Genomic DNA, 25,898 nt, shown 5'->3' on the forward strand with positions numbered 1-25,898 from the left:
TATCTCTCTCTTGGGATTTATAAGATTCTCAAGAGAAATTAGAAAGAATTTCAAGTTAATATGCTAGTAAATAATTGTATTAAAACTGTACACATATTTAATTATCTTGAACTGTTTTATTTTCAGTGGACAGCACTCAGTTACTATTTGAGACAACAGATCTAAGTAATGTATCACCATCAACAATTTCGCATTGTAACATTATACACTTCGGTGACGCTGTGGTTCATTGGAGCTCCTTATTTGAATGCTGGGCAAAAACAGCCAAATCTAAATGGATCTTTACTTCAACTTGGTAATTATTCAATTATTTAACAAAATAATTATAAATTAAAACAAATTTTGAGTGTGACAAGTAATTTAATTTTTATTTTAACAGAAACAAACATAATTCAGTAGAAATATCTGGTATTTGTCTTACATATTGATGGTATTGTTTCAGCATGAAGGTGATTATAGATCTAGCCCATGATGTGTTTGGTCCGACAATCAAGTTCCTCAACTCTGAATGTACAACAGCTTTGTTAACAGATGTAGGTCACACTGTTGCCATGGCGAACCGTGTAATTCCCGGTGTACAGGAAGTCCAGTCATTTATCATGATGTACTCCGCTTTACTTGATCGCGGTTTTTCTAGAGATGATTTTGAGAAAAAGATAACTTCACGGGAACCTGATGGTAAATTATAAAAGATACTAGTTTACTTGTTTTGAAATCATAAAGTATGCTAGCGATGTGGTTTTATTTCAGAGGGATTAAAATAACCTAGTATTTAATTTTGTTTGTTTTAGATAAAGATTCTTGTCAAGTTTGTTTAAAGGGAGACACAGGCAAAATTTTAATGTCTTAGTTTTTAATTTTTCATTCATTATTCTGTAAATGTCATCAAAATGAATACACTAAACAGTCAAAAGAACTAAAATTTTCTCCATATAAAGAATAAAATGGTGTTTTTCTAACTTGACCCGCATGGGTCAGGTTAGAGCACTAAGATTTCACAATAGTTGTCACTGTGTAATCTGGAAACGTTAAAGAACATGTCAAATCAATTACTTAGACTTGTTTCAATCATACAATATCTGAAATACCTGTTATAGTAACTTCCAGGGTTTGTTCAAATCACATGACTTGTTTTTAAACTATTCGGTGATTCTGTTGGCGACCAAATTTCGTTCAACATATATAAATATATTTAAGCTTCAAACCCAAAATATACAGAAACTATACAGAAATTCATGCTGGGACTTTAGTAAAAGTCATTTTAGGATGATTTAAACTACAGAAGATCATTTTTGTATTTTGTCATTATTTTGCCTGTGTATCCCTTTAATTGGGGTCTGTTATTAAAATAACTTTGTGCAACTGATATGCCAAAAAGGGTCTATAAATGGACATTTGCCCAGTTTTTATTTGCATTTTTATTGAAACATAAGCTTAAGACTGCATAATTTCCAAACTGGGGGCAAGTGGCCACCTAAACATTGCCACTGGGGGGTGGGGGTAGGGAGAGTGAGGCAAATGTTTAACTTTAATGATAAGGGGTGTGGGGGCAAATATCCCAGATTTGGTGGAAAACTTAAGTCTTGAAAATGCTGTTGTGTAATTATCAAAAGTGCCAAAGTCAATGTTTATAAAGTCAGGTCAAAGACCAAATGAAATTGTCAGCTATGTAAACTAGTGATGTAGGTCTATTGTTATCACCGTCTAACTTTTAGAGAGTTTCACCAATGACCAAGTTGTGGCATATTATATAGAAAGTTGATATTATTTAAGCATGTTTTCATAATTTAATTAAGATAATACACTGAGCATGATCTTTGCATGAAGTTTGTTTTTATATGGAATGCTAGTAAAGTAGTTAAATATAGTGCTTCTAGTAAATCAAAGTAAAAGGTTTCAAGTTTTTTATTTACATGGGCAATGGTTTTAAGAATTATACAGGAGTTTGGCTAGTATTTGTACTAACACTATATTATGATAAAAATTGGATATTATTTTCAGAGGAAACAAAATTGATCATAATTTCCAGACATTTGGGTAAATAATTGCACAAACACACCTTTTTCTCTTTGTAGAACTTAGATATTTCTGGTTAATTTAGTGATATATGTAGATGTAGTAAGATTTTTTATTACTAAATTTTCAAATTTTTTTTATTGATCACAAGTAGTCTCCCTTGAAACCACAATTTTCTTCCTTAGTTTTGGAACAGACAAGGTGTTTTTATTTCCTGTCTAATTAATCTATGGGTTTTAAAATCTGTTTCTAAGAGTTATATTGACATCTTTTACAGAAATAGTTGCTTCTTGGTGTATAATGTACCAATTACTAAACTTAGTTAATTGATTATCTTCTGGTAAAAATTCTGGAAAGTTTTTTTTATTACATGTTTTAATTAAACTAACAGTAGAATATTTTAGTATGCCATTATTCTCAATCATTAATAATCATATATTAAACTGACAGAGCTTATTAAAAATGGTAAATCTGAGCAACTGGTTTTATTCTGCACACACGTACACAGTCAGTGACTTTATGCTTCCATTTGGCTTTCTATTTCTATTGTGCCTTTCATTCTGTTTACCTAGTAAACATAATTCTTTTCTTTACTACTTTGTTGAAAAAAAACATAGTGTTTAGACAGTAAGATTCACCTGGGGTTGTAATTGAATATTTTCCTCATTCATTTGTTCTGTGAATTTGCTGTTACTTTAAATTCAAGTCTCTCAGGTAGCATTGATTTCTATGCTATTTCTAACGAGGGGAAAAGGTACAAATTCTTCATAAGACATTTTTAAGATAAAAAAAACAAACTTTTAAAGATAAATGAAATTTTTAGGTATTTAATTATTTTTAGAGAGGAGATGGCTTACATATCTGATGGAAGGTAAAAAGTTAAAAATGTTAATGTTGACAAAAGTTGTAAGTTCAGAGGGTTAAATCACATAAAATGCCCAAATTTTTGTATTGAAAATAGCAATAATAAAAAGCAAATCTATATTTGTTTAAGATTTCCTTTAGAGAAAACAATTATACATTTGCCTTCTGTCTATTTGATTTTAAAAGCAAAAAGTGATTTCATAAATACATATTTTATATGTTTTTATTGTTCAAAAGACCTATTTACTTATCAAAAGCTTTTTATTTTCATTCTTAAAAGCTTTTTATTTTTGATGTCCACTCACAGTTTCCAATTTGTTACTTCTTGTTCATATTTGAACCATTAATTGCTTCCTTTTGGAAATTTTGAACAGTTACAGTGATTTTTTCAGTATGGAGTATTTTGTATGGAAGTCAAAATGTACCACTTTGTTAACATTTTGCTACCTTTATATCAGATTTTTTTTCACATTTGAAGTTATTTACTCCTAGGTGATATGCATCTAAATTGTTCCAAATCCATAGGCACAAAATTATGAAACCAATTTTCTTGTCTTCAGAAATACTTTTTTTTTTCATAGGCTAAATGTGCCTTTAACACCGTGTTATCCCTTAGTTATAAGTTATTTTTTGTTGATACAGTATTGTTCATTGTCCTTGATCTGATATTTATCAGATTTCTTTTCAATTGTTTTATTTTTTATTGCACAAATCAAAATGAAGTGGCTTGAGCACTGATTTGAGGTTTTCTGTTTTGTTTTGTTTATGGCTGTATTATTTCTTTTTCTTGCTTTAGATATTCGTAATTTCTATTTATATGAACAGCTTATTAATTTATAAATCTCATATCTACTGTGTATTTTTACTGTTGAATTAAGGTAGTTGTATCAAACTATGACTTATTCCCCATAAAAATTGCTTTGAAAAGTTATAAAGATGATACATTGTTAGTGCATATAAATAACATTAATTTCCTCAATAAATTGTGCAGCATTTACAGCAGCCTCTATAGACAAGCCAGTCAGGACTGTTATTTTGAAAATTTCTTACAAAACTGTCAAGCGTTTGTTTTTCCCTTGAAATGTGCAATTGTTATAATACATTACACAATAAGATAACACATGAAGTAGCGACTTGAGTCTGTTGTTCAGTAAAGCTTGTATGTTGCCCTATAACCTTGACAGAACCGATGTCACAAAGTTTGTCCAGGAAAGATATAAAAGATACCAGCTCCAAGTTAATGATCTATCAAAACCAATTATGTGATATGGGAGCCAGGTTAAGTTAGATATGAATTAAATTATATAGAAGAATTGTTGTAATGTATATTTGCTGTTAAGAACAGGTAGTAGAGCCTCTTTATTTATTGTAAATGTTAGTTTAAAACATACAGTGTATCAGATTTAAATGTTGTATATTATTTTGTTATTACAGAAGCAGCAAAGGTTGCTACACCAAGCAGTATGGGTGGTTCTAATTCTAGAATGACAAGTAGTTCACAGATAGAGAATAATATATCTAACTATATAGAGAAGATGAAAGGAATGTTTGCACTAGCTTATATCTGGGCTTTTGGTGGAAACTTACATGATAGGTAACTTTATACTTATGTTTTATAACATTAACATTGGAACAGGGTTTGAGTCTTGAAGCATGGTCTTATAGTATTGCATTGCATAGACTTTAGATTCACAGTAATTTAATCAGGAAGGTCAGGGAAATGTACAATTTGTATTTCAAATAAGCCTCCACTCATTATATAGATATACATGTATTGTAGTATTGTATCATTGAGCTCACACTGGTCTGTGCATTACCTGCAACAAATACTGTTCAGTCAAATTTATTTTTAACAGAGAATAGGTACCTTAATAAAGTGTTATTCATATACACTAACATCATCTTTCTCTCACTTTAAGACACAGAGAGAAGTTTAGTAAGTTTGCCCATGATGTCTTATACCGGGCATCAAACCCAGTACGTATTCCACTACCTGGTACAGTATTTGACTACACCATGGAGGAGAGTACTGGAGCTTTTGTACGCTGGACACAGAAAGCACAGGAAAGATCAAAGAACATTGGTGGTTATATCGTGACACCAGAAGTTGAGAAGTACACTTTCCTTATAGAGCTTCTTGTCAACTCTCACCAGCCTGTCTTAATTACTGGACAACCAGGTGTTGGCAAATCTACACTTGTACAGGTATATTGTATTATTGTTTGACTACTTGCTAATGCAAATATAAAAAGAACAAAACAAGATTTCAACAAAGTGACTAAGCACTATAAAGTTTGTTTTATTTATCATTGATAAAAGTCTTACTGTCACATATGTTATATATAAGATAATGTTTTGTTAACTTGTTGCTGGTGGTCAGATTTTTGTTTTAAAACCAAGTAAATTTGTGATACATTTAATCAAAATGAGAACAAGAATTCTGGTCTAAAGTTCAAGGTTTTTCTTTACAATACAAACATGGTGTTAAATAACAGGGTAGGCTGTCAAATTATTATTTTTACAACTGCTAAAACTTGTTTCACAGTCAACATTTATATCTAAATTAACTAACTAATGAGTTTGCAGAGACATCTTTTTTTTTTTAAATAGATTGCTGTTGAAAACAAATTTTGTACAATATTTGATGTTTCAATATTTCATTGCATGATTTTATATCTATTATAGAACATGATATTGCCTAAACAGACATCTACAACTATAACTATGTCACCTGGGATGACATCAGCTATATTTCAAGAATCATTGATGGCACATATTATAGAGCTGAAGAGTAAAGCTTTGAATGTGATTACATCAGGTCCAGCAGCTTCCAATACATTAGGTGTTCAAAAACATCTCTTCTTTATAGATGACCTCAACACAGCCTCAAAACAACCAGGTTAGTATTTAAACATCATTACCTCAAAACAAAAAGCCCAGTTATTTCATAAATGGGTAAAATGCACAACGTCAAAGTAACATCATTAGTGAATTTTATACTGTAAATAGACAGCTTTAAAATGACGAAGTAAGTCAGATTTAAGAAACTGTTAAACAACAGGTCTTGAAAACAACTTCAGTTGTAGTACTAGTAAGAATTGAGTAAAAACCTTTACAAAACAGACATGTAAACTACATTATAGAAAGTTTTTGGCAGGCTTTATAAAGATATTTATGTATTAATGAGATAAATAATTACAAGCTTGTATATGTAAACAGGGTATCAGCCGCCACTAGAGTTACTAACACAGATGTTATCACAAGGAGGTGTATATGACAGACAGAGACAACAATTCGAGGAGATGAATGAAGCAATGGTTCTAGCTGCTGCCACACAACCAGCCTGTCCTGGTAATATTTATATTACATTGTTTCTGAAGTTCATGCTGTACCTGTACAATTTCTTACATACTATATATTCTGTAGTTGTCACCCTGAGTGTGTTTCTTACACAATAACAAGTGTTGGGGATGCTAGTTAAGAACTGCTTAAAACTACAAGAACTCTTCGGTGTTTCTTATCCTTTTTTGGAAATTTTTTAAGTTTTATGTAAAATTAGTGAGTGATAAATGTCTTGAAGTTTTATGTTGTTTAATATTAGTTCTGATAACTCTCTCATATTTAATTGAAGTTTTTCCAAGAACTACTGTTATTTGGTTCTTTAACAATAAGACTTAACTTTAAATGCTGAGTGTTTTAAATTGAGGTGTTTTGTCTATAAATGGAAATATAATGAACATAATGTAAAAATTTATGGGGGAACCCTGTCATGTGATTATATATGGTAATATAATGTGAAAAATATAAATATTTTTGCAGGTGTAGGTATGAGAGAATCCTGTCATGTTATGTCAAGTCGACTTACTCGTCTCTTTATGAACATAACACTGTTCTTCCCAAGTGCTGATGGAATATTGTCAACATTTGGTCTTAACATCATGAACATACAACACTGGCTAGAGGAATTCCCAACATACTCTGTAGAACACCACTTTGAATTTGATAGGGTAAGTTTACTTAATTTTCTATTTTTAAATCAATAAAATTTCTTGATTTGTATGTAAATCTTTAAAAAAAAATTTATTGTGGTTATATTTATTATTGTTGTAATTCTAAATCTTTGGAAGAATGTTTACAGCAAAGTTTGTATATCTGCATGTGACTTCATTAAATCTAAATACATTATCTATCATCCTAAGAGAAAAATTAATGCTTCATTTTTTTGTCTTATTTAATCAAGATCAAGTGCTAAATTTAACAGGTTTAAAAACTTCATAAAAGTTCATAGTATTGAATGCAACTTCATAAGTGAACAATATTTTTAAGATGGACATAGGTGAAATTTGTTTATGATTTTAGAAACTTTTTGAATGAAAAAAAAAATGAAAAATTCAAAATGCTCACATTTTTCAGTTAAAGGGAAATATATTTTCTTTTTTAATATTTCTATGTACTAGGCATTAACGCTGGGATTGTTGGAGTTGTATCAGCGTGTAAAGGAACGTTTCAAGCTAACACCGTCACATGCACACTATGTGTTCTCCTTACATGATATATCACGTGTAGTTCAGGGTATTCTTATCATGTTGCCAAGATCAAGGACAAGAAAAATGATGAAAATAAAGAAAGATAGTAAGTTTTGTTTTATTTTACATTTTCCTGTGAAATATTTTGCATATTTTCATTGTTATGATATATTTTCTGGTTGTGATAGCAAAAACAGAAAAGGGAAGGAAATACTGCAGTCATTTCAGAGGTATGGAGATTAAAAAAAAAAAACATTAAATTTTTTTCTATGTTTTTAGAGAGAGGTAGTCAGACTACATCGAGGAACACATCGTTGGACTCTAGAGGGTGCTTGAGTCCAGGAGGTAGTAGCAGTAATCAAACTGAAGAAAAGGCAGGTTCCCCACCCATGATGAAAGTGATAGCCCAACTTTGGTGTCATGAATGTACAAGAACATTCTCTGATAGACTAGTCAATGATGAAGGTAAAATAGTTTATTACAACACTAGTTTAATACAACATTCTTTTTGTATAAATTTGATAAAGCCTGTAGTCATAGTTCTATGCCATTTAGACAGGTGATCAAACAAGTTCTTTATATATTTCTGAATGAATCAACTTGGAAACAACAGATAAGGATTAGTTAGAAAATTGTTTGATCTTAGTACATGTGTATATGAATCAATTGTTATTCCATAACTTCAATGCACATTTGCAGGGGTTAAAGACAGCCAAACTTCATCACAAATAATGCATTCTTTTTCAGTTTGTTACAGCCTCTAGTAGTATAACATCTCATCTATCATTTAAGTTTATCTGTGGTTTGTTGATTTTACAGATACACAGTGGTTTGGTAGAATACTTGAAGAGATTATGGTGAAACAATTCTGTAGTCCTAGAGATGATCCTAAGACAGAAATGGCCGCTATATCTGAGGAAACCTTCTCTCAATGAGCTGTATGTATATAGACTTCTTGCCTTTATCCTATATTTTATGATCAGGCTAAAAATTCAGTAATCATCAGTAGTTTTCTTGCTAAAATATGGTTATGTTTACACTCAAGCCTGCTAATTTTGACTCGTGTGCTTCAAATTACTATTAGTTCCAGGACTGAAATTCTGAGTTAAGGTTTAAAATCTGTTTATAGTTATTGCACATGCAGGCTAGCCAGCTGTATTTTAGACCACAAAGATCATGAGATCATGGTCATATTTGCCTAGTTACAATCAGACCTTACCACAAAGAACAGTAATTTGAGGTAAAAAACATTTTAATTCACAAGTAGTCTCATTTGATTGTTATTTTATCAAAACAAATAGATAAATAGTAACCTTTAGCGACAGGCTTACTACATGTTATCTTGTTTGAATATGGGTGTTTAAGGAAATATGTATAGTGGAATGTATATATTTAAGGGTCACACATCTCCTCGAGGAACCCCACCTCCACAAGCACTTTTAACCCCATCAGACACTGAGGGAGCAGAAGGGGATATGAAGGAGGAACAAGAAGGGTCAGTTGCAGGGAAAGAGTCAGATGAAGGGAGTCCCGAGAGCTCTAAGTCAGGAGAATCTAAATGTACATCCCGAGCCTCGAGGGCTTCCCGAGGATCAAGGTCATCAGAGGCCTCGTCAAAGAAAACTTCATCAGAAGATAATTCAGAGACCATCAACTAATCCATTGCTATTGACATAGGTAATTGTAATTAATTTGTACAGTGTCATTTGCTTTTATTTATAAAAGTATACATTCTTAATCATCTTATTTTTTGAAAAAAGAAGTTTAATTGTACTGGTTTTCTCCTTGTCATTAAACTTTTGTTAAAGTTTATTTGTCAAAACAAGATCAAAGATATTTTGTTTTCATTTACTTTTAAAGGGAAATCCATTTTAAATGGACAGGTAACCTTGAAATTTATGTAGAACTGTGTCTGTTTTTCAACATCCTATGAATTACCATGGCACCTTACAGAGTATTAAGCTGTATAGTTGATATCTGTGGATTGTAAAATTATTGTTTATATTGTGATTAAAATGATACGTAAAATGAAAGAAATTTGTCAGTATATTAATTTGAAAAGCAAGTGGAGAGACCTACTAATAATAGCAGTGTAATATTTTGTTCTGGAACATTTTATTCTGTTAAAATAGAATATTCATATATATTAAAGTACATTGACATTTTATAATACAAGTGATTCAACAGATGGTTAAAGTTTATAAAATCAAATCTAACCTTACTGTTTTTAAATTTTTATAAAATATTTCATCAGATATTGCTTTATACACTTAAAGCAATATAATGACCAGATATGGTAATTTTTTACAATAACTGAAATAAATTGAAATTGAAAACATCAAAAACTACAAAATATTTTTAGATGGAGATGAAGCTGTTGAAAGTGGACAGAATTCAGCGAGGGAACCAGGTGATCTCGGTCCAGGAGCCATCTCTGAGAGCGAATACGAGACAGAAATAGAATCTGACTCATCAGAAGCTTCCGAGACTGAAGCAGAAACTGAGACAGAGACGCTTGCTGGTACACCAAGAGGTTATCTTCATCACTTAGTCATTCATTTCTATAATTCACTTAAGCAAAAAGTTATTTCTCTAGTTTTCTTTAGAAAAATGTTATTTCTAAGTACTTGTATTGTAACTAAGTTTTTTGCACACATTCTTTTTAGCAAAAACATCATTTGTAGTTACAGTCTTGCATATATGACATGGATATAGTGACAAAATCAACTCAACTTTTCTTTATTACTATTAATATTAAATCTAACATTGTGTGGTCAGTTGTTCAAAATCAGATTAATTTGGTGTCAAATTATATTAAATATATATGTATATAACCTGTATATATATTTCAGATATGGGTGGAACAGTGGATGACTCAAGTAGAGGAACATCAAGAACTTCAGGTATAAATATATTCATTAAACACTCACCTGTGTTGTTTTTAAATTTATATTTTGTTCATACATAAATTCCGTGTCAAGTCAGATATACGATATAAGTACTTATTTCTGCGGGCTTAAAATTCTGCGATTTTGGGTAAAATAAGGGGTTTTAAATTTCTGCGTATCTTATTTCTGCGGTGTCATCATTCTCGCATTGATGAGTTTTATTTCTGCGTTTTAATTAAGATATTTTTTACAAAATTAACCGATACGAACAGACAACATTTCAAGATATGTTGATGTAACATGTACATTACTTCCGGTAAACATGCAGACGACTTATAACGTGTGTTCATCGTGATCACCATGTATCGGTATATTAAATATGATTAACAAGATCAACAAGAAAGGCGGCGTTCAATGAACGCAATAAACAAAACGTTGTTAATAAACAAAAATCAACAAAATGACAACAATTAATTGTCATACTGCATGTGTATAAATATGTCAAAAGTGTGAAAAATAAACAATGGTAATATCGCACGTAGACACAATATATTGTACAAATACAAAAGGGTATGTTTATTGCACCCGTCAAACTATAATAGTTTTATTTTTAAAATAAATCAAGCTTAGGGTGAGCGAAAATCATACAAACATGACATTTTTTAAACAAAAAGAACAAGTAAAGTAACTTTTTTTTCTAATATTTCATTCATGACGGGTACATAAAGAAAAATTATTCCCATCTACAAAAGCTGATAACGATACATGGTAATGTAATTATACAATACAGGTAGTTGACATATTTCGACATACATGTAGACATAGCAAAAGGCTAAATTTTCTGCGGTTTTTTAATCTGCGGTGTCGTTATAAGCCGCAGAAATAGCAGAAATAAAGTTCCCGCAGAAAAAAGTACTTATACGGTATATGCCAGATATTATAACATAATAGTATTTCATAAGATATTTTAGAGGCTGAGATGAATTCGGGTTAAGAAAATCTTTAAAGAAGTAACAAATGAGTATATTAAGATGTTGTATGAAATAGACATTGAACAGACTCTATCAAACCGAGTCTGCAATTTTCATGTAATTTTGTTGTGATTAATGCTTCCCGAGGGATCACTTTGCTATATTGTAACTCAAATGTCTTTGTTATTGCACTGCAAATTACACAAGGTTTAGTGTGTTGTATGCCCTTCGCTTATACTTCAATTGTGTTATTACTTTCTGGAAAAGCTTTTATTCCCCTAGAAACATAAAACTATATAACAATACTTGTTTTAATGTCAGAAATTGCAAATTTGTGTGTGTAGGATTTAATGATGGTAACCGTAGAGTTATGACCCTTTTTTTTCTTGGTCAGAAAGAACCAACTATTGTCTTAATGTTATGCATATAATATCTGACTTGAAAGTAAGATTTTTTTTTTGGCTTTTGAAATAAAGTGTAATTGTTTGATTTTATGTGAATTTATTTCATATTCGTGTTTTATATACTCAACCTGTTATAAATCATCTTTTAAGTTGTGAAGTTGTGCGTTTTACTGATATTTTTATATACTTTTTGTAACAAAAGTAATCTCTCTCTCTCTATTTTTTGCATTGCTTAAGTATGCTTGTTTTGCAGGGATCTTATTCTATTAAAATTGCTATGTTTTTTTAAAGAGTTAAGTGGATTTTTTCATTCATTACTAACTATATATTATTCTAGAATATCAGTACTAACTATATATTATATATTATTCTAGAATATCAGTATCACGGTAAGAGACTGTTGAGCTAATCAGTTAGCATGTAATCTTAGATTTTACACTAGTTCCCTACAGACCTTAATATAGATCTTAATATAATATAATATACATTGAATCTAACTTTAGTAGCCATTATAGTTACCAGTTTATTAATTAACCCTTTAATACCACATTTAAAATGATACCTTAAATAAACTTGTCAATCTGGACAAGATCGTTTGTCAGGGAAAATGTCAAAATATGTACAGACTGACTAGCAGACAGACCATGCACGATGTGCTGACTGATCTTGGTCTGCACTGGTTGCATGGGTAATTCCAGTTGTTTCAGTTTTTTTTTTTTTTTGGCTTTATATTACTTGATTAGGAAAGAAAAATCATAATTAGGATCAAAGACAGGTGTTTTTTCACAATTTATTCATTTTTTTCCCTAACTTATTAGGAACTTTAATCAACATAATGTACAGTGTATGGTTGTTTTTTTTATAAAGGGATTTCCTAAATGTTGATGAAAAAATGTAAATTAATGTTAAATTAAAGCTCAATTTTTTTATTCATTTCTTTATATTTTTCATTTTAAATTAGAAAGCAACAAACAAAATCTCAAAACTATTTAGAATGAGACTATTAAAATATATGACTATTTCAATATTTTTAAGCCAGTTTTCTTCCTAACAAGTATTAACAATATAATAGCAAAAGCACCAGTACATATTTTATTTTCCAGTTCCTCACAAAGCTTACATTTCTATCGTTTAACATTTTGTACTTATCAGTATGAAGAATATGACAGTATTATCTATTGTTATATTGTTCATTTTTCACCTGTATGGCTCTGTGTAATTATTCATGTATAAATATCATTTTGGATTGTATAATGAAACGAGTAATCTATATATATTTTTATTTCATAATGGAAGGGAAAAGTGTTTATCTTCTAGTCTTCTCCTGAATTTTTATTTTTGGCTGTGCAAATATGTTTGAAATTCTAAAAATCCGTCTGAATTGAAAAGAGTAACAGTCAAAGGAGCAATGTTCATTAAATTTGTTGAATGTTTGCTGAAATGGCCTAGGTATTTTTGAATATACACTGTGTCTTATGGTGCTAGGTTGTAAAATAGAGATGGAAAACAAGTCAAAAATGTCAGTTTTACCATTGGTCAGTTGTTAAACATCACATCAAACTAACCAATCTTATGCTTTTCTTTTGGTACTTGTCACCAATTTCAATTTAAGTAACCTTTGTAGCATTTTGTGTGTTTTTTTACTAACATGTCATTATTGACTAACTAACTTACTTATATTCTTATATAGCTACATTCACTACATTGAAAACAATGAGTACTTCTTACAAGTGTAAGTAATCTGTCACAGTTTGTGTTCTATAGTTACCATACCTGGGCTTGATCCTTGCTAGTTACCATAAAGTTGCAGGAAAATATATAATATTTAATGATTAACATGGTCTACTTTGTATTTTATGTACATGGTGGAAATGAAACTTTTATTATGTTGATTGATACATTTACATATTTGATGGTTTAATGGTTATTTTTACAATGTTAGTGATGTGAATTGTTTGGATGGGTTAAATTATACTTTTATCATAAGGTCTAGTTAAGTCAATAATTCAACTTGTTAATGTATTATTTGGTATTTATCAAAGATTAACTGGAATTATGATATAGGTTACTCAGTGTTAACTGGTAGTGGTTAATTTTGGTGTTTTTTTGTAGTTTTTTGTTCCTATCCATTAACTTTGATTTTCCATATAGATTAACTTGTAATTTTTACACAGTTCAATGTAACATATTAATTTTATACTATAATTTTAACCATCATCGTTGATGATTGATATACAGTCATAAACCTTGACAAAAAAGTTTTTATTTTGACTTGTGAATATAGTTTTAAAAAGAGTAACTCAAATTTAATTGAAAACCTTACAGAATGATATTTTATAGAAATTACCTATGTATAACTTTGTGAGATTCATATTCAGAAATGGCTAGTTTATCTTATATATCTAGAATATATAATCTGCAATACATTAATTGATACATTATTTATTGACTTCCAGTCTGATGGACTAGAGCCTGATTTTGTCTAAGACCGTACTTAAGTTTATTTAAGATACAATGAGAAAATATGGACATTTCTGTTTGGTTTGACATTTTAGAACATATACTGGAAACAGATGTCTTAATTCATCACATACTTTTGTAGACAAATAGTAAAGTTCTAGCCCATTCAGTTAACAATAGTAATAGTAATAGCTTGTGAAATCAGCAAAATCCTTCAATTTTTCTTCCGGTATAATAATAAATATTGAAATATATAGCTGTAATAAACTAGTTCTGGCTTCCAAAACTTTATAATCTGCATTTTATCATTTTATTCTTTCATCTTACGCGGCATTCATGTCATGTATATAAATGCTATGCTGAAGACCTTTAGCTAATAATGGACTTACTTGTGTATCGTTAATTTTTTTTCTAAATTATCTCTTGTGTTATTTTAAAACAGATTAATTTTATCTCTTGAAAATGTTTTACCAACAGATTTTCTAGTTCATTTTTCAATAATTGAGCTGATTTGACAAGATAGTCTAATATTGTATAATCAGATATAGCATGAACCTTTCCTACCTTATATATCCTGTATTCTAACATGTTTACCCACAACTCACAGATTCCTCAAAAAGTACAGACAGTAGTGACCAGGAACTAACTGACCGTTCTGTCCCGGACAAGACCGGAAAACAAACAAACTTTGCTGATGGTATAATGTGTGATATAATGATAAAATTCTTAAATCTTGTTGGTTTTTTCTCTTCTCTTAATAAGTATATTGGTGTGTTTTGAAACTTAAAAAAAAAATATTTTTCATTAACTTTGATTTTTTTTGTAACCATGTTTTTGCAAAAGGCTTCTTTTGATAAAACTTGCAATATTTACTTTTAAAATAATTTTTTTTTTAGTTATGAGCTTTTTGTGTCGCCTCTACGGAGTAGTGGCGACATATAGGGATCACTTCTCCGTCTGTCTGTCTGTCTGTCCGTCTGTCCGTCACAAAACTTGTCCGGACTACTCCTCAAAAAGTACTGGTGCAATTTCATCCAAACTTTACAGGAATGATCAGTACCAAGTCTAGTTGTGCATATTGTCAGTATTTTCTGGTTCAATGATTTTTGTCAGAGTTATGGCCCTTTAATAATTTTTATTTTTAAAGTTTGTCTGGACTACTTCTCTTATACCACTTATGCAATTTCAATGAAACTTTACAGGATTGATCTGTAGCTCAAGTCCTTGCGCATATTGCACAGGTTTTCCGGTTGAATGATTTTTGGCCGAGTTATGGCCCTTTGATAAAAAGGTGTTTTTTCTGTGTGTTGCCAGATACACAAAAGCTTGTCCGGACTACTCCTCATAAACTACTGGTGCAATTTTATCCAAACTTTACAGGAATGATCAGTACCAAGTCTAGTTGTGCACTGTCCGTCTGTCTGTCCGTCTGTCACAAAACTTGTCCCAACATAAAATTGGCCATCATGAGGCGACACATGTGATTACTGATCGCTCTTGTATAAAATATATATTATTAACAAATGTCAATTTTTGATGTTGCTTTAATATCTTAATTTTTTGCTTTTAATTTTTTTTTTATTTTATGATGACTATTTTAAAGCCACATAGTACTTTATATATTTCGGTACAAAAAAATGTTTATTTGGAAATGTAATGTTCATTTTCATCAATCATAATTCTAATAAAAAAATTCATCCCGTTTTTATTATATTGTATAAAAAAAATGATATGGTAGTATACATGTTATATTTCATCTGATTTTGTCATGATTGTATTATAAATTATTGATGAGAAAATGTTTTTGTACAAATTCCTAATACATCTACACTGTTCAGATAACCTCAGTTTTCAGAGTAAACTATATTGAAATCCACAAAAAGCTACTTGGATCTTTTTTAACACAAAAACCTCAAACATACATGTACATATATATATACAAGTATAAATATATTTGCATGCTACTATTACAAATATTACCAATAAAGCTTTTTGTAGTGCTGGATGCTTTTATTTTACTAGTAGTTATTATTGTTTTCTATAATCTCTTCATAGTATAGAGCTCTTTAATATTAATAGTAATAACCAGTGTCACTCTTACAATGCTTTTATAGGCTGTAAACTTAATTCAAACTTAACTCTTTGGTTATAGAATACTTTGATCTTTGCATGTCTAGTTATATTAACATAAATTGTTATATTATTACATTCAGCAGTAATTTTGTTTTGTTTGTAGACTTTATAAAAGGAACACCCAGATTTAAGAAGTCATTCTCCCTGCGTGGAAGTATAGCTACTTCAAGACATGTACATTTTAAGCCTGGTCTGATGACAGACAAGGAACATATCGCTTACTTCGGTCAGCTTGTAAAACTAGAGGAGGTTTGTATGATGATTTTATATTGTTTCAGATATATTGATTGACAACAAACATTCAAACAGATACCAGTTTAATTATTACAAGGTGGACATTGTGTAATACATTTACCCTGTCTATTCTGTTTGTTTAACTTGTCTAGTGCACAGTATCCAAATACTAAGAGTAAAGTTTAGGTACCTTTGCATAAGAAAGTTGAATAATACTGGTATAAACTTATATATGGTATAAAAGAATGACCTAAATAATGTGTGAGTAAATTTCTAAAGTGAATGGTGGATAAAAACCTTCTTAAATATTAGAAGAAAATAAAGTCTGAATTGTTTAACATGTATTGAACAACATTAAACAAACTACAGTAGCTTTAAAACAATTGACTGACTGGACTGTCACTAGACCTTTTACAGAGTACAGTTTATGTTATATGAATATTATTACAGTGATATTTGTTAACATGGACATTAATTTCTTTTTGTATTTTAGATTAAAGGAAATCAGGAAACATTGACAGATTTTATCTTCAGTAAATATTTTATGACCACATACACAGAGACACATGGAATTTCTATTGAGAAAGGTATTGTTTTAAACTGTCTATTGTTATTTTATAAAGACTTTGTATTTAAGAATATTTGTTCTTAGGAAATTTTGATTCTAAAAAGTGTATTATTAATGTCATGTCCAATACATGTCATGTCCAATACATTTATCTAATAACCAGGGACATTGAATTCTTAAAAGTAATGAATTTATTCAAATAGTTTAGTGGTTCTGCTTCAAATGATGAAGCTATGATTTAACTTGGGTGTCAGCCCATCTTGGCTTGACATCCTCAACAGTTGAAAGCTATTAAATTCCACCACAAGTCCTACACAAATTAAAAGCTTCATTGCAAGAAAAGAACCTAACATTTCTTGTAGATTATAAATATTACATTGCATATATTTTTCTGTCACAGGTTATGTAGATACAACAGAAGAAACTCTTGTTGATGCATTACATACATGCTTGAATGTTTATAACCTGGGTACATCACAGAGACTTGAACTTGTCTTCTTTAAAGAGGCCATACAACATGCTGCTAGACTAAGCAGAGTTCTGGTAATAATTAAAATAACCTATATCAGCTAAAAACACCTTGTTTTTACTTTGATGTTCTTTGTCTTCCTTGTTGTTAAATTAATGTTATCCAAGTTATTATCAACATTGTTTAAGATATGCTTTCCTTTAACAAATCATCTTCATTGACATTCTGAGCTCAAAGTTTTAGAGAGATCACAACTTATCATAACTGCAAAAAGAGCCATCTGGTTGTCAGAATGCTTCAAAAAAGGTTGAAACTTAGAATTAAATAGAAGATATTTTGTATACTATATTGATGACCAAGATTCATAAATTATGTTACATAATAATTATTTATCTACACATTGAACTCATTTAAGTATGATATGATGGTGTTAAATTTGTGACAGCTTTCATGCTATCAATGCATTATACTGGGATCCTACATGTTTACCGGACAATCAGTTTACCGGACAAAATCTATTCCTGTCAAATAAGGCTTTACTTTTGGCTTCGATTCAAAGATAATCCGGTCTGAATCGTAAACACACTCTATTTCAAAGTAAATAACAACTAAACCACTCTCATGCAAACATTGTTGATTCAGTTTTTTATTTACTAACATGTCCTTGATGTTTACTAGTTATTCCATGACCTGGTCATGCGGGGGACTACTCTGTTCTGCGCATTCTCGAATATTTAGGCCCTTAATAGGGGCCTTTTAAAGGCTATTTTAGATAGGTTTTACTTTTAATTCTTCTCAACGTTACCTCGGGAGACAATCGTAACATATTTTAATGATAAAAGCAATTAAAATGTTCATTCAAACAGTATCTCGTTGTTGTCTTTTACATAGAAATGCGAATAAAAAAAACATATAAGGAAACGGGTTACACCCATGGGAGGAAACTCTGCATGAAATGTTCAAAAAATAGACTTTATGGTTTTTGCAACATGCTACATGATGACCAAAAGGACACTGTATGAGAAAGAACAGAATTCATTTGAATATCAAAATGTGCCATACCTTTAAGGATCATGAAAAAATCAATATGTTAATTGAGTTAATAGTGTTAATTTCAATTAAACCCCTATATTGGCCTTTTCATAACAAGCATGGCTGCCGTGTCTATTTTAGTGACATACTTTTTTTTTCCAGTATCTTAACATTGCCATTCAATAGTCGTAGTTTCCTTGCTTAATTTCAATTTAAGACTTTGAAAAAATTTGAAACACAATGTCTGGTAAATTGAGTTGTCTACACGATTTTTTTCCTCTTTTAATGCCCTACTTTAAAGACACATTTCTACGGTCAAATGTTTAATTTTATGTTTGATAAAGGAATGTTTACGTATATTAAGAACCCACAATTATTTTGGTAAAATTTCATTCTTTTTTATTATTTTAGATAAAAGTTACAGCGAAAAAACATAATATTTTGTCCGGTAATATGTAGGATCCCAGTAGTTCACAATATTTCTTGCAATTACCTAAAATATGGTTCCTGCAAAATATAAGGTAATTTATATAACTATATAAAAGTTATTATTTTATATACAGGCATTACAAGGTGGTCATGCTGTATTACTGGGAACATCCTACTCCACTGGTAGAGCTACACTTGTCAGATTGGCAGCCTATATTGCCCATTGCAAGGTTTGTATACATCATCTGTTTCTGTACTCTCTAAGTTAAAATAAGAAATTGTTACCCTTATTTTGCAACCCTCATGTTTTCCAAACAAAATTAGTACAATAACCCTCTCCGCTTGTAGTTGGATAGTTTACATATATTGTATTTGTAATTCAAAAGATAATAATTGCTTGTACTGTCTTCTTTATGATATATGGCAGGTTTTCATCACAACACATTTAACCTTAGAGAAATATGGCAGGGCTGATATTCAAACTGCCAATACCGAAGTTATTTTTTTCTTATTAGATGCATACATATGTATATATATATGTATATGCAAGTTTATCAGCATTGCTTGATAACTTTATGTTTCCTTTGTCACATGTAATCTATATATTCAGTTTATTTCTTACTGATCAGAGAACGCATAATTATCCTGTTAACTTTATATTTATCAGAGATTCTAACATTTTTCAATAACTTTTCTGTACACCACACTCACTAGTGTGTTCTAATATCAATGTAATTATAAATCTTCAATTATTATCCCGTCAGATGTCACCAGAGTTTTGTTGCTTTAGCAACTGTAGGGGAGTAAGTGACCTTTCACATATGGATGAACTTTTGTCAATCATGTTTTTTTATTGCACAACACTTGGTGTATTGACAAAATGCAAGTCGGCAAACCATGCATGTTGCTGTGTAAATTAAATGTTGTGATGATTTTGCAAGTGATTTCTTAGCCTCATTGGTTCATAGCACATCACATGGTGAGAGCTGGCAATTTTTAAGACATCAGCAATTGTAAAAATTAAAAATCTGAAAATGGTTGAGAAAATATTAATCTTTGGGCAAATGGTTTGAAAATAAAGAAAAGAAATGAGGAGTTGTGGCTAATGAAATACAGAAGAAATCTATAGGATTAAATATGGAATAAACAAAAATGGGATGGGGGAAATTGAAAAATATTATAACAGAAGCAAATTAATATATATTTGAAAATAGAAAAATATAATGCATAGCACATCACTGCTTTCAATATTGTGTCACATATTTTGCACTATATTGCTACAGATGGGTCGTACACGTAGACAGCGTAACATGGTAGGTTTGATATATTTTGGGCTGGCAGATGACATTGTCAATATGTAGCTTTTGATGTTTATATAATAACACTGTGTGATTGATTTAATAATGGCTTAAGGAATTTTATCCTGCTATAGCTTACATAGATTCAGCAGAATTCATCCTCACATTTGACAAATGCTAGCCCTTACCATTTGGCCTTTGATGATTTACAATTTAGATTTTTTTCCTGTCTGAAGAAATCAATGTCTGACTTCTAAAATTGGGCAGAAAACAATTTTGTGTCTAGTGTTTTTGCTACCCTAGCTCTGTTCTGGCAGGCCTGTCAAATTCATTAAATAATTGCTCAATTCATTCAAACATGTCCAATTTATTAAATAAATGCAAAATTTACAGATTATTTCTTTCAAAATATATGCATTTGTTTGGCAGTGTATTATATATGTTTATTTAGTGATGGTGAATAAATTAGCTATATATTTATGTAAGCTATAGAAGGATAAGATATTTTTATTTGAATGCTGTAATATATATCAAATATGGGTTTTGCTGTGTGATACTTGATTGACTTGTTTTATTTACCTTTTCTTCATTTCCTTTTCTTTTTATTTTGGTACTTTGGTAATAAATTATTCATTGTAAAATAATATAATATTCATGATATTTTTCTTAGCTTATTTTACATACATTTTCATACTAACTTTAAAAAGGTATCTAGTCTAAAAACTTTACACTGGCCCCATTTGTGGGTACATCATATACATGTATGCTGTTATAAGGTATCTGGCTTATATAAATAGAAATTTGTCAGAGATATTTCATTATTTATAATACAGCAAATGGCAATATCTTGATTTGTGATTGTAAAGACTTAAAAAATATGCATACAGATTTTAAAAATGAATCAAATAATTTGTGCTGGTAAATACTTGCTATAACAAAAGTGTGTGTAATGCCTTATTAACAAGTATATAGGTAATTATACTTTTTGTTACCAATTTTATGTGATGATTAAGTTCTCATTTTATAAACTACTTATTCAGTAGAAATTTCTCCATCATGATGCCAGTTAATTGTGTTGACAACTTGCCGATTGTTAATTAAATGTATCTGTTACTCTTTGTAACATGTAACATTTTGGTAATTTTAAATATGTTTAACAGTGAGGTATTGACTTAATGTTGTAGTTAGAAGTTGTTTCTTATAAACATCTTTATTTATATAACAAATGAGATTAAACATAACTGTGTCTTAGAAAATGTTTTATGTATTGTAATATTTTGTTAGCTTAGAGAAAATTAAATGTAACACATATATAAATCCAAATGAAAACATGATTCAAACAACAGAAATGTATCAAAATTGTTCAGATAAAATGAAGAACATATTTAGTAATTACATGGCTAACAAATGCAATATTTCCTTTATTTGTTTAAACTTTTTTTTTTCAATTCTTTTACAAGTATTTTTAGTGTTTTATTTTTTTGTATTTTACATATATCTCTTATCCATTTGATACAGAAACATCTATGACACATTATTTTAATGTCTACCAATTGTAAAAATGTACAAACTTTTAATTAATTTTTGTTTCCACTGCAAAATGTTTTATTTCACAAGTTAGGGTTAGTAGAAATGATCAAATGTTTTATCAATTTATTTTTTCAACTACAAAATGTTTGATTTTAACTGCAGTAACACATACATAGAAAAATTACACAAACATATATCTAGTTCCCAATCTTAACTTTTAGGTAATATACATATTTGTGTGATCAAATGACAATTTTCTATTAGTTCTAAATAAAGCTTTATTTAATACTTACAGTTATATGAGCCGAAGGCACAAACAGACCCGTCAAAGAATCTGAGAATTGTACGAGAGCATATCAAGCGAGCTTGTCATCATACAGGAATTCTAGGAAAACCTACGGTACTCCTGGTACATGAAGATCTTGGTATGGAATGTTTACAAGATGTTGCTGCTCTCATGTCACAAGGTATCTTCTTATTTCTACAAGCTGGTTCTTTTTGTTGTTTTTTGTTTGTTTTAATTATGTTGTATTTTAAATACTAACAGAAAGTATTAAGTTTAATTTTCTGTCAACTCTATTTGGAAAAAAATCAATAACTATTCAAAGAGTTTCCCATGTCTTAAACATAACACTTGTCTAGAATGTATTTTATATGCAGGTGTAATATATTTCAGGCACGAGTCCGGGACTGTATACAGAGGATGAGTTACAGAGTATAGTAAGTCAGATGATGCCAGGTGGAGTACAGACTAAACGTATAGACAAGATAGAACAAGCCTTTGAAAGGTTCATCAAGAGGATCAAACAACATCTACATGTTATAGTGTGCCTTAGCTTTAGAGGTATACTGATATTTTGAGACTATTATTTTAATTTACTGGTAGATGGTTCTACCAGGTCCTGGTCTATACAAGAAATGATGGGCACCTAGAGGTTGCTGTAACCGTTATACTTGAATGTCACTATGTACATGTCATCAAATATCCAAACCCAACTATCCTTTTATTTGTGTTTGTAGGCTTTTTGAGTCAAAAAATATGTTAATATGGAATGATTTATTGATTTTATTGTGGGTGTAAACACCCAGCAGAGGAACAACTTACACCATTAGAGTGAGTCAGTGTTCCTTCATCAAAATCCATTTGATTTACCTGAGATTTAAAGTTGTGTTTATATAACCAGGAACTGTAGTGGTTAGTTTTATGTTTTCATTACAATGCCTTTTGTTTGTTGTTTAGGTAACAGCTTCAGCTCGAACTTCAAGAGTTTACATAATGTAATGTGTAAGTTCCCAGGCTTGTTGAAATATTCTTGCTGTGTGGATCACTATCAACCCTGGTCATTTGAGGCCTATGTTAAAATTGCTAAAGTCTGGCTGGAGGATGTTAAATCAAAGGTTTGTCTGTTGCTAGATTTATATTGAAGTATTATTATGATTATAGGTAGTTTAAGGGAAACTGTTGAGTGGCTTAGTCATAAGAAATGTTGGTTCCACTATTGTCATTAGTCTTACTAGGATTTATGCATAGCTAATATATAAAATAAGTTCTGATTACTAAAAAAGCATTCTAAATTATGTTCCATTTACTAGCCCAATAAAACCATACATTATACAGGTATAAAATATAATAATGGGAATATTGTGAACTTCAGAATGATAAAAAATATTGTTTGTAATGTGTGTTAGGTTTTTGAAGAAGAAGTGATAACAAAAAAACACATAAGTTATTAGACTGGTTACATGTTTGTTACAGGTGTACATACCATGGCACCCTACAAGAAAGATAGAACAAGTAGATATGATGTCAAAGGCCATGGCCTATATACACATGTCTGCTAAAGTTGCCATGGAGAGACAATATTGCCACCAGAGGGATCCACTCAGGTTCTTCTCACCTTTGACATTCATGGAGTTTGTACATGTCTTCAGAATCATCTCTGCCTATATTGTCAAACAAGAGACTGTAAGTGTTATATTTGTATAATAACTTGTTTCACTTCCACAAGAAAACAACAACAAAAGTTCAACTTATAATACTAAAATGAAGTGAAAACTATACAAAAATAACAATTTAAAAAAGAAACTATGAGAGAAGTATTATCAAAACTTTATTTTCCAAAATATAATGTATTAAGACACTTGAGGTATCATAAGGTTTTGTTAAGACAGATTGAATTTTCATTAGACCTAACATTTAAATTATGAAATTATGAAGATTATTATAAGAAGGCATCTTGCTTGGATCTTGGAATTATATGGTTTTTGCCTACAACAAGCCATGTATTACATATAAAATACCTTTATATATTTGTAGGGAAATATTCAGAAGCATGAGAGAGCATTGAGTAAAGTAAATGAAGCATTTGGTAGTATAAGTGAGTTTAAGAGAGAAGTGTCTGACCTCAGTCCTCAACATAAACAAGCTGTTGATGGTATCAAAGGACTTGTTGAAGAAGTGGAGGCTCATAAACAAGATTATATTGTGGTGAGTACATTAACCCATTGCTTCATGAGCATTTTGTGAAAAATGGCTGTTTTCATTGAAAAGTCTCCCGTTACAAGTTCAAATTGCTATAATACTATAAAAACTGCTTCAACACTAATCAAACTTGGCACAAATGTTGACTGGACCATTGTCCTTGCAACAACATGCTCAGACTTAAATTTTCTGTTACCATGGCAACGAGGGGACATCTCAAAATTGCCAAAAATCACTATTTTGCGTTGATTTTTTCCATCAAAATTGATTTCAAAGTGCTGCAACTTATCAATGGATTGAGATAGAGTCAAATGCTTTTCAGCGTTGGTTACACGTTACCTTATGATCAATCTGGGGTCATTTACAGCCTCTCACAAGTCCAAAATTTTCTTGGCGATGAGGGGGACTCCACCCCCCTTCAAACCCCCCAAAACAGAAGGGGGCACATCCCCCTTCTGGCAACCCCCTGATGTATCTTTTGGTTGGGGGGCCGCGCCGAAAAAGAGGTCAATTTTTTTAACAACATTTCTCAAACAAAAACAAGTGTTTGGGGCCTAAATAAGGCATATTTTCATCACTTGAGACAACAAAAAAGGGGGGGGTGAAAAAGGCGTTAAAAAGCGTGTATATGAAGTAATGGGTTAACCTTATAGCCAGAGTAAACCAATAAACTATCTAATGATGGGGTGAAAGATTAAATTCATGCAGTTGTTTGTACCACTTTACAGGAAAGCTGGTTATATGTGAATTAACTGCCAAGATATGACTAAAATCTATGTTAAAATCTAAAAAAACAAAACTTTACAGACTTATAATTAAAATAACATAGAACTATACAACTATATGGTATTAGTTTAATTTTCTGCAAAGCATTGTCTCTATCATATCTATGTATAAATATTTCAATTTTGGTAGAACTATATTTGTTACAGAAACATAGATCCATTTTTTTGTTTGAGAAAGATAGGTCAAATTTTTATTTCTAAAAGAACAAATAATATAATTGATAGCTATTATTATTGTTATTGTGTATGATATCATATTGTTTGTCTCCAGGCGTTGGATAAATGTAAAGAACAAGAACAGTTTATAGAGGAACTACAGGGACCACTAGAGAGATTAAGGAAAGATGCTCAATCTGAGTTTGATAAGGTTCGTAACCTTATAGCTGTAAAATCTTTATGTAATGCTAAAAACATAGTTGACTCTGCTCTCTTCTCTTAGCAAGTGAATTATCTGACATTCTATCGATCAAATAAAAACATGGCTAAATATGCATCAGGATTACTCGCACATCTTGGATACAATTTATTTCTCATATTGGTTCATCTATAAACTTTAATTGGTTAACTTACTGCATCTCATTTAAAATCATAAGTCTTGAAAATTTAGTTAAATTTAGTTACAACTGTAGATATTCATGTATGATATATATTTAGGAAAAGTTACTGATATGCTATACATGCAATTCACACTATAATAATTTACTATATGTATATATATGAATAGTTCACAAAGTTCAAAGAAGATCATGGATTTGTTGACTATTATACACCTTCCCAGTACAGGGTAAAAATTATACACAATGGAAATG

The 25,898-nt window shown here is 30.3% G+C and overlaps 1 protein-coding gene across 1 annotated transcript in view; it reads left to right on the forward strand.

Annotated features, from left to right (window-relative positions):
• Nucleotides 1–25,898, forward strand: part of LOC132752971 (dynein heavy chain domain-containing protein 1-like) — a 106,728-nt gene that overhangs the window by 53,786 nt on the left and 27,044 nt on the right. Inside the window, exons 51-78 of the mRNA XM_060743385.1 lie at nt 127–295; nt 443–678; nt 2,002–2,037; nt 4,315–4,474; nt 4,800–5,085; nt 5,566–5,779; nt 6,100–6,231; nt 6,700–6,887; nt 7,338–7,512; nt 7,686–7,871; nt 8,226–8,338; nt 8,804–8,966; nt 9,769–9,939; nt 10,259–10,309; nt 13,360–13,401; nt 14,737–14,826; nt 16,366–16,511; nt 16,990–17,083; nt 17,465–17,607; nt 19,129–19,224; nt 19,759–19,797; nt 22,118–22,289; nt 22,499–22,666; nt 23,063–23,220; nt 23,579–23,788; nt 24,140–24,310; nt 25,361–25,456; nt 25,814–25,873. Coding sequence (XP_060599368.1) covers nt 127–295; nt 443–678; nt 2,002–2,037; nt 4,315–4,474; nt 4,800–5,085; nt 5,566–5,779; nt 6,100–6,231; nt 6,700–6,887; nt 7,338–7,512; nt 7,686–7,871; nt 8,226–8,338; nt 8,804–8,966; nt 9,769–9,939; nt 10,259–10,309; nt 13,360–13,401; nt 14,737–14,826; nt 16,366–16,511; nt 16,990–17,083; nt 17,465–17,607; nt 19,129–19,224; nt 19,759–19,797; nt 22,118–22,289; nt 22,499–22,666; nt 23,063–23,220; nt 23,579–23,788; nt 24,140–24,310; nt 25,361–25,456; nt 25,814–25,873 — 3,965 coding nt within the window. The remainder of the gene's footprint in view (nt 1–126; nt 296–442; nt 679–2,001; nt 2,038–4,314; nt 4,475–4,799; nt 5,086–5,565; nt 5,780–6,099; nt 6,232–6,699; nt 6,888–7,337; nt 7,513–7,685; nt 7,872–8,225; nt 8,339–8,803; nt 8,967–9,768; nt 9,940–10,258; nt 10,310–13,359; nt 13,402–14,736; nt 14,827–16,365; nt 16,512–16,989; nt 17,084–17,464; nt 17,608–19,128; nt 19,225–19,758; nt 19,798–22,117; nt 22,290–22,498; nt 22,667–23,062; nt 23,221–23,578; nt 23,789–24,139; nt 24,311–25,360; nt 25,457–25,813; nt 25,874–25,898) is intronic.

The sequence above is a fragment of the Ruditapes philippinarum genome, unplaced genomic scaffold, assembly GCF_026571515.1.
Source record: "Ruditapes philippinarum isolate M1 unplaced genomic scaffold, ASM2657151v2 ctg476_1_1_1_1, whole genome shotgun sequence".
In the NCBI taxonomy this organism is placed as follows: Eukaryota; Metazoa; Mollusca; class Bivalvia; order Venerida; family Veneridae; genus Ruditapes; species Ruditapes philippinarum.